The 16,947-nt window shown below is 53.6% G+C and overlaps 1 protein-coding gene across 1 annotated transcript; it reads right to left on the bottom strand.

Annotated features, from left to right (window-relative positions):
• Nucleotides 1-2,279: 2,279 nt before the first annotated feature.
• On the bottom strand, nt 2,280-2,604 carry CGCA056_v001799 (uncharacterized protein; the record flags this gene model as incomplete). The annotated part of the gene is made up of 2 exons (XM_037317059.1): nt 2,280-2,441; nt 2,530-2,604. The coding sequence occupies 2 exons, from the start codon at nt 2,602-2,604 to the stop codon at nt 2,280-2,282; spliced, it is 237 nt and encodes a 78-aa protein (XP_037184692.1).
• Between the last annotated feature and the right edge of the window lie 14,343 nt (nt 2,605-16,947).

Below are 16,947 nucleotides of genomic sequence, written 5' to 3'. Positions count from 1 at the left end.
GCCTCAATCCGCCACCTGCCATCGCGCAGCCCGCATGCGTGTCAATGTGGCCTGTCGAGCCGTGTCGAGCCGAGTCTGACTGATGTTGCAAATGTGACGGCCGTGTTGGACTACTCCCTGCTTGATGGGACCGTACCCTGTTCTCACCGCTCAAGTTCACGGCCGAGTCGGTCGGTGTCCGACAGCTTACGATGCGATTCCTCCGGATTGCATGCGTCACATCTACGCTCCACGGCCCGCAGTCCACGGCGAACGGGCACGCTGATGCCCAGATGGCGGCCGCCGCCGCCGCTGCTCCTCTCCTACTGCTCCCACCTTCCGACACCCCTTACAGTCTACAGGCGATAGCCTCGTCGAAGCGGTGTGGTCGGTCGTCCGAGTACCGACAACGACGGCTTGCTAGCCTGGTTCAGGCCTCAGCACGAGGTGCTGCATATGAGCCAAAGCCAATGCCAGGAACCGCCTCCAACGTGCCTTAGGGCTATCCGAATAGTTCAGGACCAATCTACGGCTATTCTCGAACAAACTAAGCAAGTCCCGACACCCTGGTTTGGGGGTTCACCAAGAAACGCAGCCCGCTGCTAGAGTGATCTGTCGCGAAGGTTAGGGCGTCGACAGATCTCAAGCGACCCAAGCCGCTGGGAATCGACTAAACAAGCGTTAATGCCCCGGAGGGGCACAGTGTCTGGTCTTGTCTTTCAGTTGGCCGTCTCCGAGGAACCCAAACCAACACACGCACACACAGAAGAGCAGTGCCGTACAAACGGGCGAACACCTTATCCCGACTTGACTCGCACCTACAGGCCTGGCTGGCTGGCTGTTCATCTACCGCCGGTCCATCCTTGAGACGAATAGCGCCGCCATCGCCAATTGTTTGTTCCAACGACAGCCCTCCATACCCAACACCTCGGGCAGTCGCACCACCACACATCAAACCCTGAATGACAAGGACGCTAGTCCGTTCAGTCACTCATCCTGAAGGATTTGGGGGCAGAGAAGCCACGAGAAGCATGCCTTGGCATGGCCGGCGGCTAGCATCCCGACAACACACGAACATCAAGCTCAACACCGTCATGCTACAGGCTGCTCCGTCCTTGACGAAGACGTGCCACACCGACCTGCAAACCCGCGCTGCTGTCGGTAACGACTCGCCTGGTCGGCTTCAGCCACCTGCAACACTGCAACACCAACGACTGGCCAAACGAAATGTCTTGTACTAGTACACACGCACCTTTACGGGCACCCGTGCGAGCACACCACAAACGACAAGTGATTGGCAAGGAGCAGCAGGCCCCCGCCAATCTTGCTTCCCGCTTCCAGCCGTCACCATTTCAACGGTCACTGGTATCACATCACCCTCACGTCGTCCCATGTTCATGTCATTCTCATTAATCCTCCCTCAGTTGGTGGTGCCGCCATCGACTAGGGCGAAGCAACTTTCGGCCAATGCACACTCCCAACGACCTGCTGCAGCCGGCTATGAACCTCATGTCCCTCCAAATTCCGCCGATTTCATCTTCTTGCATCGGTCACCCATCCATGAATTCGAAAAATCGAGTTGTCGCTCCGAATGCGGCACTGCATTGCCGTCATTGGCCGAGCCCAGCATTGGCAAATATTGTGACTCCCTCTTGTTGCCCGTGTACTTTGCACACCGATACGAATGGCGGCGGCAACACACGAAATTTTGACAGGATAGGACCGCATTAGGCCACGAATCCCAGGGAACGAGGAACACGAGAAAGGATTGAGATTGCGCGGATACCTCGGGACGACAAGCAAGACACGGTCATCAGACCCAAAGTTTCTGGCCGCATTACCCATGCGATGATTCCATTGCCTGAAGCCTGCAGCAGTTGAGCAGCGACGACGGCAGCCTTTCTGCCCTTTGCCTACGGGTACTATCCATGCCATTGAGTGCTGGTTGGCCACCTTCATTTGCCGCCCTTTTGTCACTCACCATGTCGTCGCCTCCGTCGCCGGCGGCCTGCCAGTCGACACCCCTGCTGCGTGTCTTGGCCTTGGCATGCTGGCTCGTACTCTACGCACCGCCCAGCACAAAGTACCGGCCAGACCAGCGCTGAAAAATGCAGTCGTGGCCCTCCTCTCCGGCCCTGTGGATGACCGAGCGCTGTCACTGACAGGCTCAGGCTTGACCTGACCTGACCAGACTAGACCAGGTCGCGAGACACCATTTTATCGAAGTCCTCTGGGGCCTGTCTACCCCTCCTCACATCACCTAGGATTTTGTTCGCACGTCCCTTTTCGAGTTCAAAATGCTACCTCACCACAACATTCCACGTGCAGGCTAAAACTTTGTGCGCCCGATGTCTGCAGTCCGGCCATACTGCCTCACGTGGAGTATCCACTGATGTGCAGACCATGCCGTTCAGCGCAACGGACCACGGTCCAATCCACGCACCAAGGACAGTGGCTTGACCCTGTGCAACAATCGTATGAGCACGGCGAACCGTCTAGCCGTCAAGCCAGCCGTGGCAGCTGGGCGAAGTGGCCGAGGAAGATACAGACCGAATCGGAACTTGGATCGTCAATGAGGCGGTCTGTTGGAATCGTCCAAACGTTGCACAAGGACCGACGACGCATCTCGCGAATCGACCACAACACTCATCAAAAACAGCCGGCTCAGGGCAGACGCTACCACGGCCTGCCAGTTGCTTGGTGTCTATCAGACAGGGTCATGCTCGCTCTTGGTTTCGCAGCCGCAGGGTAAGATTTTATGCTTCCCTGCTCTTTCAATCACTTGCCATCGCACACTGGACTGTCAATGTCAACCATCTGACATCTGTCTACAAGTACACCCTTTAACCTTTAATATGTTATCAATGCTTCACCTTTCCTCAGCTGCTCTCGCGTCTGCCGTACCCTGCCGCGTCGCCGTGCCCCTCACTTTCGCGACATGGCTGTCCCTCTTCTAATTCTTCGTCGCAGGACTTCCCAGCCAATATCGCAAGACTTCTTCGGTAGCAAGGATTTTTGTGCATCTTCTGGGCCCACCATGAGATGAAAACCGGGGTCACTTTCGGCTGCTCTCTGCATTTCGGGAGGTCTCTCGTCTCTTGTCATTTGATGCCCAAGGGAAAGGGTGGGATTTTGAGTTTTTCGTGAGGCTGGAACCAATCTTGCAGGACGCACCATCATCCGCACAGGTCACGTTTTCCTCTCACACCAGGTTTCTCGCTAGTTCCAGGCCGGGCCTTCTAAGGAAGGCACGACAACGCTATTCGACCGATTACGACCTTGATTTCAGACTCTCGTTTTCTAGCCATGGCCGTCGCCGTGTTTGGCTTTCAGCATCAAGTTGCGTGTCGTTCAACCGCTTCCTCACGGCAAAGCAGGACAGAGCATTTGCACTGACTCGTCCAACGGCATGGCAGCGCAAGCTTCATGCACATTGACAGCCATGCAACAGCCAAGGTCGTCTGCCATGTATCTTGCTGCTCCTTCGAAAAAGACATTCCTTTAGGCTGGGCAACTGAATCATCTTGAGGATCGCCGCCGTAATGAGCAGGTGCCGACAACCACTTTCGGGAAGGCTAGAAAGCAAGTTTCAAGGCTTGTCTGAGACATATGTTCCTGACTATTCCCAATACCTCGAGGCGTATGTGCGGCCAAGACGAAGGGGATGCTTCAGGCGCCGCTAATGCTCATGGAATCATTTGCCAAGCTCCAGGAACAAAACCGGAAAGACGTCTTTATCGAGTTATTCGACCGTCAACAAGTGATCCCCTGCTGGTAAGATGCTCTAGCCGACGCGTCTCACATGTCTCTGGGAATTTTACAAGACAAGGCAAGCCCGGCCCATCAGGGACATTATGCAACTATGGCATATGGTACAACTGGTGGATGAAGTCATGAGGCCATCAGGCGGTCAGTCCTGCTGCTGTGGTCCTCGATGAACAAGCATCCTTCAGGGGGGTCTGGCGAACCCAGCAAGTGTCAAGCAAAGTACGGCCAATTTTAAGCCCCCAACGGACAAGAGCAACGATACCCCTGCTCCCACTAGCGTGAGCTGATGCGAGTCGGAGCGATAGACAGTGTTCACATTGTTGGGCTTCGCACTGTAAATGAAATGGGACAGAGGTGCATGCCCTTATGTAACGGACATGGGCGAGGAGCCACGGAAAGCGGCTTATTTTCACTCATCGCCAGTTGGCTAGAGGTTGCGCACATCCACTGCGGCAACAGACGACCGCGAAAAGCGGCACCTGCACCCAAGCCAAGCAGAAACGCGTACGCGGTATCCGTACGGAATTGCAGCGGGCGATGGACTGTTCAACATCGTTCTCGGATCTTCCTTCTGTGGATGCCAACAGTTGGCGGTGAGCAAGACGACACAGAAAAATAACAATGGCGTTCGTACCTGCAAGAGATGACTTACAACTGGACCGACATGAGGCCTGGCTAGCTGCATGCTCCAGGCTGCAGCGCGCGCTGCAAAGCCGGTGCACCTATCACGATTGCTTCGCTGATTGATCCGGGTCGGCAACGACGGACGGCCAATATCGGAGATGCCACACTCCGAGAGCCACGGCAGCGGAGTACCCAAGTGGAGGTACGAGGAGGCAAAGAGCAAAGTTGAGCGGCGGGAGTGGGAAAGTCGATTTCCCATGTCCCCCAACTACGAATACAGCGGCGTGGGCCAATTTTGCTGCTGACGCCGGCTCATGAAGATCGTCCTCTGCCTGGGGCCCACCGCTCAGCTGTGCCCTCCATCAACCTGCTATGTCGCATACAGCCTGATCTCCCGCATGATGGGATACAGACAGGGCCATCGCGATACCATACAACCCCTCTCCTCTGACGGTCTGACCCCTCGAACCCCCAGAAGGTCATCGATAGTGGCTCAGGTAAGGCGGTCTTTCTAACCCTCGGCTACCCGCTTTTGGATCATCCGCCTCGTCCTACGCAGTACGTACGGACACAACCTTCACATTCACACTGCATTCCTAGGTATCATCGCGCAAACTCCAAGAGAGGAGCCAACTCCTTTCCGCTATCCGGTCGACTCTGGGCAAGCGGGCCACTAACAACCGCACCCCCACAAACTCACTATTCCCTGCATAGCCCTTTCGCTTCGCTGCTAGCGCGGTGTGCAAAGTGTACGCAAGAACGATTACAAACTACAGAGCACAGGACTAGGCGCTCTGACTGCCAAACGATGCGTGCGGCAAAGAAAGAACACCACCTAGGACTCCCGACAGCTGGGAAGCTGACGAAAGCCGACTAGCTTGATGATCCGCCGCGATGGTAGACCCTATCTGGCGATCATTCGGTCTGCAGGAGACTTGAGCAGAAGAATCCTAGGGCTTCACAGAAACAGCCTCAATTGCTTCTTTGAAAGGCTTGAGTCAACGACAGTTGAAGCTCATCCAGTAGACCATATGGACCATTCGCCTCGCCACTGTTGCAACGCAAATCGCTGCAACCGCGCAATCCTCTCAACGCCTCCGGTGAGGTGTTGTGGGTTGAAAATCAAGAGAAAATGACTCGTGTCTGTTCATCGATGATTTGGAGGAGCGCATGCGCTTCCGTATTTCCAGTGATATTTTGCCCTGTCGATCGCCTTGCTTGCTTGTCACTGATCGACCTCGGCGCTCCACACATCCACCCTTGAGCGCGAGAGGCCCTGCGGTGGGCAATGTTGATCTCTGAAGAAACTTGCAGCTCGGTTGAAAGCCCCAAAAAGCACAATGATTGTCATGTGTGATCGAGCATCGATTTCTGCTGCTGCCAAGTCCAGCAACCAGGTGGACGATTACCCGCAACATTTCGGTTCATGACGGCCAGTCTTCGTCCAGAGGATGGTTGGCAGACCGAACGCGATCGGGTAGCGGCAAACTGACTTCATCCAATCAGCGTCATCAATCATCGAGCGACTCGAGTTGGTGCACATGACAAACTCCTCCTGCGGGCGACTTATCATCCCAGAGAATGTCAGCCTTAGCCTTATTATTCGTACTACTCTAGAAATCCAACGCCTGCAGAGCCACTTATCTAAGCGGACGGGCTGGTCAATCACATCTGAGCTCACAAGGCTATTGGGCCCCAGGCTGCTTGTCACCTACCTTAAGGACAATGGATCTAGGTACAGGTTCGGCCTTTTGTCTCTCTGTGTGTGAGGCACTTGGCTTGCGGCTACCGCTGAGATGTCTTCAACGGTGGTTATCAATTGGCAGCGACGCTCGCGAGTTTGCATCATGGTCCAGCCATCATAGCCCGAGACACCTTGAGGGAAGAAGTTTTCATGGTGAGGGGCTTGCACATTGAAACTTGCTCATTAAGCATGCAGGAGTATCTTCATCTCGAGTGCAGTGGGTGGTTGGCAATTGCAGACTCCTGGCAAGGTTCTGCCCGTCTCTTCGTCTCCCCGCTTCCCGTGGCTGCTGTCGCGACTGCTCATCGCGGCCAACGATCACCATGCAAGGCAACGCAAATCATAGTTCTTGCCCGAGGCCACCAACCCTGGAGTATCTGCTTGTTATGGCATCGATCATGCCTGTGCACAAAGCTCGAACAAGTCTGTTCTATGCCAAACCGCGCGTACGGCGTCGTGGTGCAAAGAACTGCGACACTGTCGGCAGGATTTATATCGGATGAAGGTTCCATCCCCACAGCACTCCCCCTTTTCAGTCGCATTTTCTTCTCTCCTCTATGCTGCGGTCAAGTCTCATGTCATGGATGTGTGCGTCTGCACAATGATCATCCCCCTCAGGGCGACGCAAGCACCATCCATCTTGGACCTACCCCTGAGTGGTTGGCATCCAAGCACGATCGAGACGCAGTCACAATCACATACGAGCATCATGTTTGCATCCAGTGAAACTGCTTGGATGTTTTTGAAGCTACCCAGGAGAGTCATTCGTCCCAACAGGGACTCAAACTAACCAGCGAACATTGTCCGTGCTGATGAAAGCCTCAGCTTCATCCCTGTTTCCAACTGCCTTGCGTCGCACACAGTCTTTGTCTTCACCGCCGTTGGGACCAAAGTCCGCACGACTAAGAGCTCTGCAGAACAGACTTTGCCTCGAACAGGAAAGCGCCTACCAGATATCAGAAGAGATTGGTACGGAGCAGTCTCATGGCCTGCGCGCGGTCATGGGAGCTAGTCGCTGCTCCCATGGGCTGACCAACTACACCCATCCGACGATGCGGCGAGATCAGAAAAGTCACTTAGGTGACATCCGGCCGTTCTAGCTGTCCCTCCCGTACCTAGATGTGTATCCATTGAAAGCTCCCGTCAACCATGGGTAGGCCGTCCCACATGGTCAAGCTCGATGCGAAGCCTCTCTCGACATAGCCGGCTCCTTTGTCTGTAGCGTCTCCAACGAGGAATAGCGGCGGATCATTCTTAGGGCAGGGTTGCAGTTGCAACCAAGTGCTTCCGTTAGTCTCTGCACAAGAGAAGCACCTCTGGTGCAACTAATCACCAGCCTACGCTAAAGATGCATCGGTCAGGTCGTGAGCCGAACTGACGATGCCATGGAGACGCCAGCGCATGAGAGAACCCTAACCCCGTCAAGGCACTAGCGGCTCCTGGTGACCACGGCATCACCACTTCGTGGCCTTCTAATTGACCCCCTTTTTTCGCTCCCGATGACGGTGTTGACGCCGTCGGAAAATCACGCGCGCAAAGGCCAAGCAAGTTCTGGCCCGCCTGGTTCGACAGGGTTGAGGCAACGCCAACTACGAATTTCTCCGATCAGGCGTCTTTCAGTTCCTGTCGACAAGTGGGCAGGGCGCCATCGTGGCCTAGCTTTCAATTACGGGCGTCTGCGTATCGGTCAGCAAATGCAATGAAGCGGAAACATGTTTGCGTTGGAAATGGCCTTAGTCGCCATATGGCTAAAACATTGAGCCATGATATTTCTCCGCCGTTGGACAGCTGTTTGTCCTGTGGCTCGTGAAACCCGGGGGGACTGCGACTAGCCCACGTTTCCTCGAGAGAAGGCCGAGACCTCCTGAACCAGCCGTATCCTTAGCAGGTTGCGGACAGGAATTGGGGGGTCAGCTTCAGCAATTGGGCTTGCTATCGGCATGGCTGTCGCGTTACATGTCGCGTTAATTGGCCTCTGATATGCCAGCACGCGGTAGTCGCGAACAGAGCATTACCAAACGGCACGTCAACCAACCTACTGGTGCTAGAACCATGGCCTCCCTCCAGCTTTGCGTGCCTGAACAACAGGGGACTGCCCGGTACGCGCAGTCATTTCAATCATATTACGCCGGGCCAGAACACGAGAGGGGTTTCGACAAGAAAGAAAAACCGAGCGTTGAAAAAGATTGAGTCTGTCGCAAGGTGCGCCTGGTTCGACGCAAGAATCAATCAATTCGCAAAACACGTATGATGTCGTCAAAAAAAGGGGATTTGGCTGCATATCCCCGGGTGGGCTATTGTGGGCCGTGGCCGTCTCGACCAACCGGGATTGTGCAGATCCTTGTGAACATCATCCGTCGACCGGGACACCACGTTGTCGGTTCTGTCTCGCCCTCGACGCCGCTCCCTTCGCTGCTCCAGGAACCTGGGTCTGGGTTACACACCTGATGCAATCTTTTCTTTTCCTCCTCTTGGCCTTCGTGCGTACCAAATTTGCACAAAGACAACGCCAAAGAGTGTAACATGGCGCCTCAATAGCTCGTCCTGCCACTTGGGACGGCATTTTGGGGGGTTCGACGAGACGAGGAGGGGCGGGGGCTAAGCCTCGAGAGGAGGGGAACCAGAATGCTTCTCGTCCTTTGACTTTGGCATGCCCTGCTACGAGCGGGGCTCAAACTGTAAACATCGGATTACGGCAAAAAGTGCCTGTACTAGCAAGCCAACGAGGACGCATCACGTACCAGGCGGTCGGTCGCGGTGCTGCTCTGGAGAATCGGGGAAGTTCCATGCCATGTCTTCAAAAAGGTAAAAATAAAAGATAAACCGGACGATACAGGCACATATTGGTCGATGCCACCCGATATTACTCGATACAAACCGTGCCCAAGAGGCTATCAACTCTCCAGATATCACATCTTAGCACTCTCTTTCGCCTGATAATCGGGCATACTCCGGTTGTACGTCAACTCGAGTCGCGATTCCTACCCTGCACCCTGCCACTCTGCACCCTGCTTACGCGCCAAGTTACGAACTCTACCCGACTTCCAAAGCATTATCTCCCAGCTCCCCGACATAGTTTCGCTCACGCCGCCACAGACGTAAACATGCCTTCATCAAGTTAGGGATTCTTCAACATAGGTCAAAGACTTGTCCTCACTCGCGCCGGCGGCCCACGGCAGCACTAACCAGCGCACTAAGCCGCTTGCTTACAAGCCCGCCTGCTGAGGTCCCCGATGTCACGTTAATTACACACTCAAGGTGATGATGAGCTTGGCCATACTGTATCGGGACTACTGGCGGGTCTCTTCCAAAATCTCGTCAATGTTCATCCAGCGGCTCTTCCAGGCCGGGACGGGAAGACCAACGCAAGCAATTGAACCAGAGACACAACGAGCCGGAAGGCTTTGTGAGAGGTGTCAAGATGCGGTCACTACTCGCGAATTCATCCCTACCGTACTTGGGACAGTCACGGGTATGCGCAATCTGTCAGCGAGGTCTGAGGCCGCGCCCACCTCATCTCCCTTCAAGCATACGCGTCCAATCATTGCAGATATTCCAAGACAAAGACTCGAATAAAGTTTCCCACCCGTGGGCCTTTTGCACTTCCACCGCACCCAACGTCCGTACCGCTCCCAATTTGGACGAAACTGGGGACGATTCTCACAGGATGGCAGTCGAGAGGAAAATCTCAAATCCCACACCCATCGTTGCTTGCTATCCGAAGTTACTCTCTGCCTTCCTCCCGCTTGTCCGCCAACAAACCTGCCAGCAGAGAGTCCGAGCTCAAGAGTCCGAGTGTGGCTCCAAGATGGCGCCCTCGCTTCTCGCGTTTGGTGCTCGGGAAAGGGTGTCTCTTTGTTCTCGACCTTCCCCGGCTTCAATTCTCAAACGACTTCCACAACAGAGAGAGCGCGCCACAAGGCGCTTCTTCAACAGCTCAAGCAATTCTGCAAGCCATCGAGGTTAAATGACTCGTGGGGGGAGAAACGGCATGCCGTCGTCTCTCGCTCCCGTTCTACTCGGCACAGGATCCCAGAGATATCGTGTCTGTTCTCCTTGGGAAGTGATCCATGCCGTTTCTGAGACGGCACAGCCGTTCATCCAAACGCGGCAACAGCGGAGAGGAGGAGCAAGTCACTATGTCAATGCAATAGCACCGAGGAAATATGGCCCCCAGAGTACTGTACACGCGGAGAGGAGCCACACCACGCATGTCGAGCCGCGTCTAGGCCCTCTACCCACTCGGCCTAATTCACACAACCAAGGATAATTAACCCGAAAACTTGTCAATTTCCCCCAGCGTCGCAGGTGGCGCATATCAATGATTCGTGACCTGCTGCATCCGCATCTCCGTGTACGGTGTGGGTCATTTCAATTATGAAGACCTACCGCGTCTTGTTGGAGGATAGATTGAGTCCGGCGGCGGGAGAGAGTTGGACAAGGTAAGGGGGCCACGGAAGCATCAGCGAAGAGAGATGGTATCCGTGGGCAGGGTCCTTTCTCAGCCCCCTACTCCTGTTGCCATCGCGCTCTCTCATGGATGGATGGCCCGCTACCTACTCTTCCCCGCCCCGCTACCTTAGGCCGAAGATCTTTGCTCACTTGGCCGGAGGCTATCCGAGGGCACCCGGTGGCAGTGCGAACAAACGCTGATCACCCTCAAGGGGAACTGCTCTCGTCCGCACAATTCCCTCTGCTCTCACCCATGGCTTCCCCCTCTCCATCTGATACGCTCTGCATGCGCTGCCGCATACGATACGACAATTGGCTGGAATAGACTACCTACCACCCGCCATAATTTTGCCTCCCCCGTGACATGGGCGTGTGTCAAAGGGACCTTTGGAATCACTGCCGTTGCAGGAGTGAAGGAAGGAGGCCAGGTGTGGCGGCAACGCACATGCGAAGAGGCGTTCGCGCGCGGACGGGCGTTGAAGCAAGCCTCGTTCTTCATCTACTTGACCAATTTGAAAGAATAGAGGGTACAGAGGGGGAGAGGATCTTTTGCAACGAAGATCAATGACAAATAACCTCCAACCTCATCTTAGTACTGCCTCTCTTCCGAGTCCCTACGGATAGCCGGCCACAACGGGGAGGCTTGTTTTCGCCCTCGTTCGCTGGACTTCTCCGGAGTCGACTCCGTAGTCAACGGATCGTAGCAGAAAGGACCCCAACGCTATCATGAACCCCCTCCGTCAAGCGGGTTTGGCTTGCTTCGAGGTTCTCTTGTCCGCCGGCGGCATCGTCGTCTCAATTATTCTCCTTCCTTGTCCGTTCTTTTCGGACACGCTGCCAACGCTCGCACACCCGTCGACGGTGTTGTTGCCGGCGCTGATGATTGTCAAAGTGGCGCTGGTTGGCGTCTTTGCGTGCCGATGCCCGGGGCTTGTGGCTAATCCTTTCGACCCTTTGCTTGTCCTTCTTTCAAAAACGCGACTTCCTAGCGCTGCCTGGTGGCGACCAAGGTAGACGTGTCTAGCGGGCGATTGTAGCGTCCTCCTTTTCGTGATTTTCCTCTTGAATAGAGCAAGCCATGCTTCCTCAGCGATGAGGGAAGTAAGAGAAACGGGACGGCGTGATGGTTTAGTGAGCGCCCCTATTTCGAGACGGCGCCGCGTTTACTTCGCTCTTTCACTCCTTCACCCCCTTTTCTTCTCCTCCCCCGCCGCCGACGACGGACACTAGAGGGTAGAGGAGTGTGTGTGGAAGTGTAAGAAAGTCGGAAACTCTGTTTTTGCCATCTTTCTTAGTCTATGGGGTGAGGAAATCACGTACAGCACGTCGCGTGCTGGACCAAGAGGATGCCCGTGGAGGAAAACACGACGGCGTCATGCGGTAAGACTGGCGGAGAGACAGAAACACACACCCACGGCATGGCTATCGTGAATTGGCACAGGATACGGCTAGGCGCGCCATGGGCTTCTCTCCGGGGCGCCAAGGGGGCGTGTATTATCCAAGGCAGAGAGAAAGAGAGAGAGAGAGAGAGAGGCTGGATGAAGTGTATGGATGGGAGACGACACGAAACGACACGATACACAATAACACACGATACACGCACGACGCGCGTAGGATTCATGCCGCCCCCGTATGTTCAATCTTCGCGCTCTGGCGTTCAGGTTCGTGTCATCTGGTGTTCTTTTCCCTCGAAGGAGGTCGGGAGAGGCGGGAAGAGCGGCGGCTCTCTAGACCTGATCACACTTTCTTCCCACATTATCGCATTTGCGCATCACGGACGCGAGAGTCCGAGGGGCGCGGGTGAGGGAAAAAAAGAGATGGAGGAGGTGTCACGGGCTTTTTTTTTTCTGGCGGCAGCGGTACACGTAGCTCAAGCTGCCTTCCTGCCGTGCCTTAGCCACTGAGTTGTGCCCGGACTGGTGATCCGCCGGCTGTCGTCTTGAGTAGGGTGATCACACTGCTGCAGAGGCAGATGTTTAGCTGCAGATGTCCGCGGGGCGGGCACCAGGTCGGACGGCTGGGGCTGGGCTGGGTGCTCGTGCTGTGCATACGGCGGCCTCGAGCAGAATGTGACGGGTGACCCGGGCCCCTTTCGCCCAGTTGTGTGAGGCAGGATCGTCCAGTGCAAGTTGTTGCCGCGGCCTGCGCAGAGAGGGAGGAACTTTCCTGGGCCAAAGGTGCTGCTGCTGGTGCTGGATTGCAGACTGGGAAAGGTTGGGCAGCTTGAGCGCATCGTGCTTGCCGTTGCATGGGGATTTTGAACGCAATTGGCGATGAATTGGTTGGCGCAGCCAGCCCCCCTGTGAAGTGCGGTCGAGCAACAGCAAAGCAGCCCCTTCCAGCCTTCGTAATTGTGATGTTGAACTTTGAAGCCAAAGAGAGACGGATGCAGACAGACACAGTGACAGAGACAGAATAGATCTCACGTCAAGAACCTGTGGTGGAGGAGGACCCTGATTGACGCCGTCAACGACCCAGGCGAGGGAGTGGCGTTCGACCGTCTTGGTGGTCGATGAAGCCCGCTCGAACCTGGTGTTGGACAGTTTCTTCGTTCAGTGTCCGGTCTTTGGTGCCGTCGCTGAGCTACGGACGGCGTAGTTTGGGGGCAGATTTGACAGGTTTGACGGGCATCTTGAGGCTTGTGGGTATCGTGGCAGATATTCTACCGAACGCGTCGATGGAGGTGAAATGGGCGCGTAAAGATTGTTTAATCGTAGAATGTAAATCGTGACTGTCAATAAAGATTCAATTGAGTGGAACCAGTGTATGATTTAGATGATTATGTGTTCAAGAAGGGGTTCAGGGGTGAGGGCAAGGCTGGATCTGGAGGACGCAGGTCGCATTCGTGAGGCTTTTTGGTGATGTGAGGCCTGCTTGGCGTGTATCGCTACGCTCTGGTTCACTGGGAGATTGAGATTTGGCTTCGCAGCAACGAAAACTAGAATGCGCAATCGTTCGCATCTTTCCTTTTGCAAACGTGATAGTCGAGATGCGGTCAGGGGTTGGGCAGAGGACGACGATGATGGGCCATGACGGCGAACTCAGTCTTCGCGCGTTCTGGAGGTATGGATACTGCCCTTTTCGAGGCGCAATTCGAACTCATCTGACTGTTTTGCTGACGGGAAGAAGAAGAAGAGGAAGCGACGAATTACCCGGTTGGGGGCGTGTGGAGGAGGAATGCCCGTGACTGATTGTCTTCGCATACACAATGATCTCAGACCATGACTCTTTTCTCCCTGGTCGAATGCTTGTTGTGTGTGCTGTGTCAGGTTCACTTCCCGTGATGGCCTTCACGAATAAGAGAGCCTTCGTAGGACCAAGAGAAGTCTCGGCGATGATGGCTTGATGTTCCAAGAGAAAGTCACATGCGTCAGTCTCGGCTGTTGTGGGCTCTATGATTAGTTCGTCGATACAACATGCTCTGGGTTTACGTCTTGCCAAGAGGCATGGGAGAGGAGAGGCTTCAGAGCGACGTAACTGGAGTGGAAGAAGTAGGGTTCATGACCAAGTCTGGCAGTGTGCGAAGATGTCAGCAGCATCAAGACTACTAGCCAGGATGCTCCGGAAACGACGGGGATGAGTGCTTCATATCTACGCTGAGATTGGGTAAATATTGTGATAATGTAGAAAATAACGCAAAGAGAACGCACTCAGTCTAGCATTCAAAATCGGCAAGTAAAACCAATGGATAAGAATCCGACAGTTGAGGATGGCATTCGATGTCGATGAAAAGAAGTCAGTAGCTGTTGGAAAGCATCTGTTCGATACAACCTGGGTTTTGAAGAAGACTGCTTAGGAGACTACCTAGTCAATATGATATTGTCTGCAGAGTTTTGTTGCTTCACCCTAGAGTTGAAGAACACTATCCGTTCACGAGTTATTGATACTGGGTAAACGCAGAAAAACAAACCACAAGCGCTTGAGTGACATTGCGGTCCATGCATGGCTTGCATGAAGGACTTGTGATACTTCTAGAGGAGCAGGTTGATGACGGTAATTACTCGACTTTGATATAAGACGTCGAGGCACTATCACAAGGTCTGCTGTGGATTCGTCATTCGTCTCTTTACGCAACGTTTTCCGGCATGATGATGCCTGTTTGTGGGCTGTAGGTGTCACTGATTCAAGCCATAGTTTGGTTTTGGGGGTCTCGTCAGCTCCTCTGTCGCAAGATTATACTACCACATAAAGAAGAATACACATTGGTGGTACGCAGTCTTTAAAGAGAATTCGTTCTACGAGATTCTAAGACTACCCCGACTGTGTCTGAAATATTCCAAGCCTTGAGAATGGGAACTTGCGTTCGGTCCATTTTGCTTGCGGCCTCAGCTCCATAATACCATCGAGGACTGTCTTAATATGTGAATCAGCAGGACATCGAATTGTGAAGGGATTTGAGCTGGCTATCGTTGGCGTCATCAACTGGTCATGGGGTTGCTGCCGAATGCGAGGCCACCAAAGTCTATGATGTGTTGCGGGAATCAGCTTGAGAAGCTCCTAGGGGGACACATTGCTTCTGCTGACCAGCGTCGTCTCGCTCGTATTCCCCCTGACGGGAGGAAATACTAGGGCTCAAATCTTGCCATCAAGCCGCAATTAACTTCGACGATGCGTGGAAGACGAAGCTTATGTCTCGAGAATGTTTGACGTAGGCGTTTCTTGAAAGAAACGAGTACTTCAACTTTATCTCATGATAGAGTTGTGTCGTCTCTTGTCTAGGCTGGCCTTGATGGGGTATTGTTGTTGAATACGGGAGGGCTGAAGTTTGCAGCGCAGCTTTTACGACACCGTTGCAGCCCTTTAAACATCTCTGGCAGGGCCCCTATGTGATGGTGAAATTCAAGATCGTCCAGATGGGTATAACCACGCTCTAATTGGCCGTGTTTGAATATTCCACGTGTTGTCTCCCACTCGAATATATATTGGGAGTAGCGCCTTTCTCCCCCCCCCCCTTTTAGCAGAACCGAGTCAATAGCCGTCATAGCGGGGAAAGAAATCCCTGTAAATTCAACCTCTGAATCAAGAACTCGTGGATGCAGGCAATTGCTGTCGTCCATCGGTCTCTTGCCGTTGCCGGCTATGACGCCGAGACTGGCCTTTCAGAATGTCGATATAGAGGCTCAGGCATGGCGCCCACCTTGCTCGCTGCCTTTACATAACTTTCGGTGTATTCAGACTCAAAGTCAGACTAAGAAGCCAGAGGATACCCAATATCCTGAAAAGTCGAGGGGAGTGCTAGAAATTAATAGCTGACACAGCAGATAGCTGCGTTCTCTGGACGACTACGTACATGATCTTGCTCGCTGACACCAGCGGTTTCCATTAAATTTACCGAAAAAATATTGTCAACTAGCAAAACACGAGGATGACTGATATGGTCGTGGTGATGACACGTTGAACCATCTTTGCTATTAGGGCTGGGCAGACTCGGGTGATCTCTTCATCACCGGACGACGGACTATGAGAGCGTACAACCAAGCCCAAAATCTGAAAAGATCTGAAAGCGTTGCAGTAACGGACTCTCATTTGTACGAGAAGACTAGCCTTGATTGTATAAGTTCACCATCTAGGAATACATAAAAGGCCTGTTATGCTGTTTACCCATTACTCCTGCTCAGTCAAAGTTCAGGCGTGCTTCAGGTTCTTGGGAAGGATAAGATGTCTGATAACAAGCCAGAGAACGGATGAGAGCTTTCAAACATATCAACCCTGTCCCCAATCAAACAGACTGATCGGTCCCATCGACTTATCCCCTGCACAACTTCGCGAGACGGAGGGATCGAAGATTGAAGACTATTCAATGTTCTAATCGTAGCTGCGTTTGGTTCTTGACCGAGGTTTCAGTCGTTTCACAGACATGGGGCATCGTTCGCCCTCATAAGAAAGACGTGATTTGTTCGCATGCCAGGCAGCTTCGAGACGCAGTCTATCGGTAGACAGACTAAGTCAACTTTGAAGCTGGAATCATGTATATTTCCCCAGTGGTGCTTCAATGCCCTTCAAAGTCAAATGCCAAGTTCTCGTGTTCAGAGTTTCTTCGCGCTCACGCAACGCATTCCACGAGGAACGGTTGCGCTGTGGTCTAGCCAGGATTGCGGTACGTAGTGTCCATGAACAACCCTTCGGTCACCATTGCTGTCCTTCGTTGTTTGGTGATTCGAGTCTTCCCAGTGGAATAGTCCTTCGGCTACCCGGTAACAAGATTTCATCACAGAGAGTCATTTGCGGATACGGTCGTCGAACATGTTTTTGGGCTCATTTTGAGCTACCCAAAAACCCAGAAGAAGGCCATTGCGTGTGTGCCCACCTTTTGTCATGAAACTTCATTGCCTTGAACATCCTTTAGTTGGTTTTGAAGATACGCCATTTCGACACTGATG

The sequence above is a fragment of the Colletotrichum aenigma genome (genome assembly GCF_013390185.1).
Source record: "Colletotrichum aenigma strain Cg56 chromosome Unknown KSG_Cg56_contig01, whole genome shotgun sequence".
Taxonomy (NCBI): domain Eukaryota; kingdom Fungi; phylum Ascomycota; class Sordariomycetes; order Glomerellales; family Glomerellaceae; genus Colletotrichum; species Colletotrichum aenigma.
Note: the sequence above shows the minus strand (reverse complement) of the source record. Positions and strands in the feature narration are given on the sequence as shown.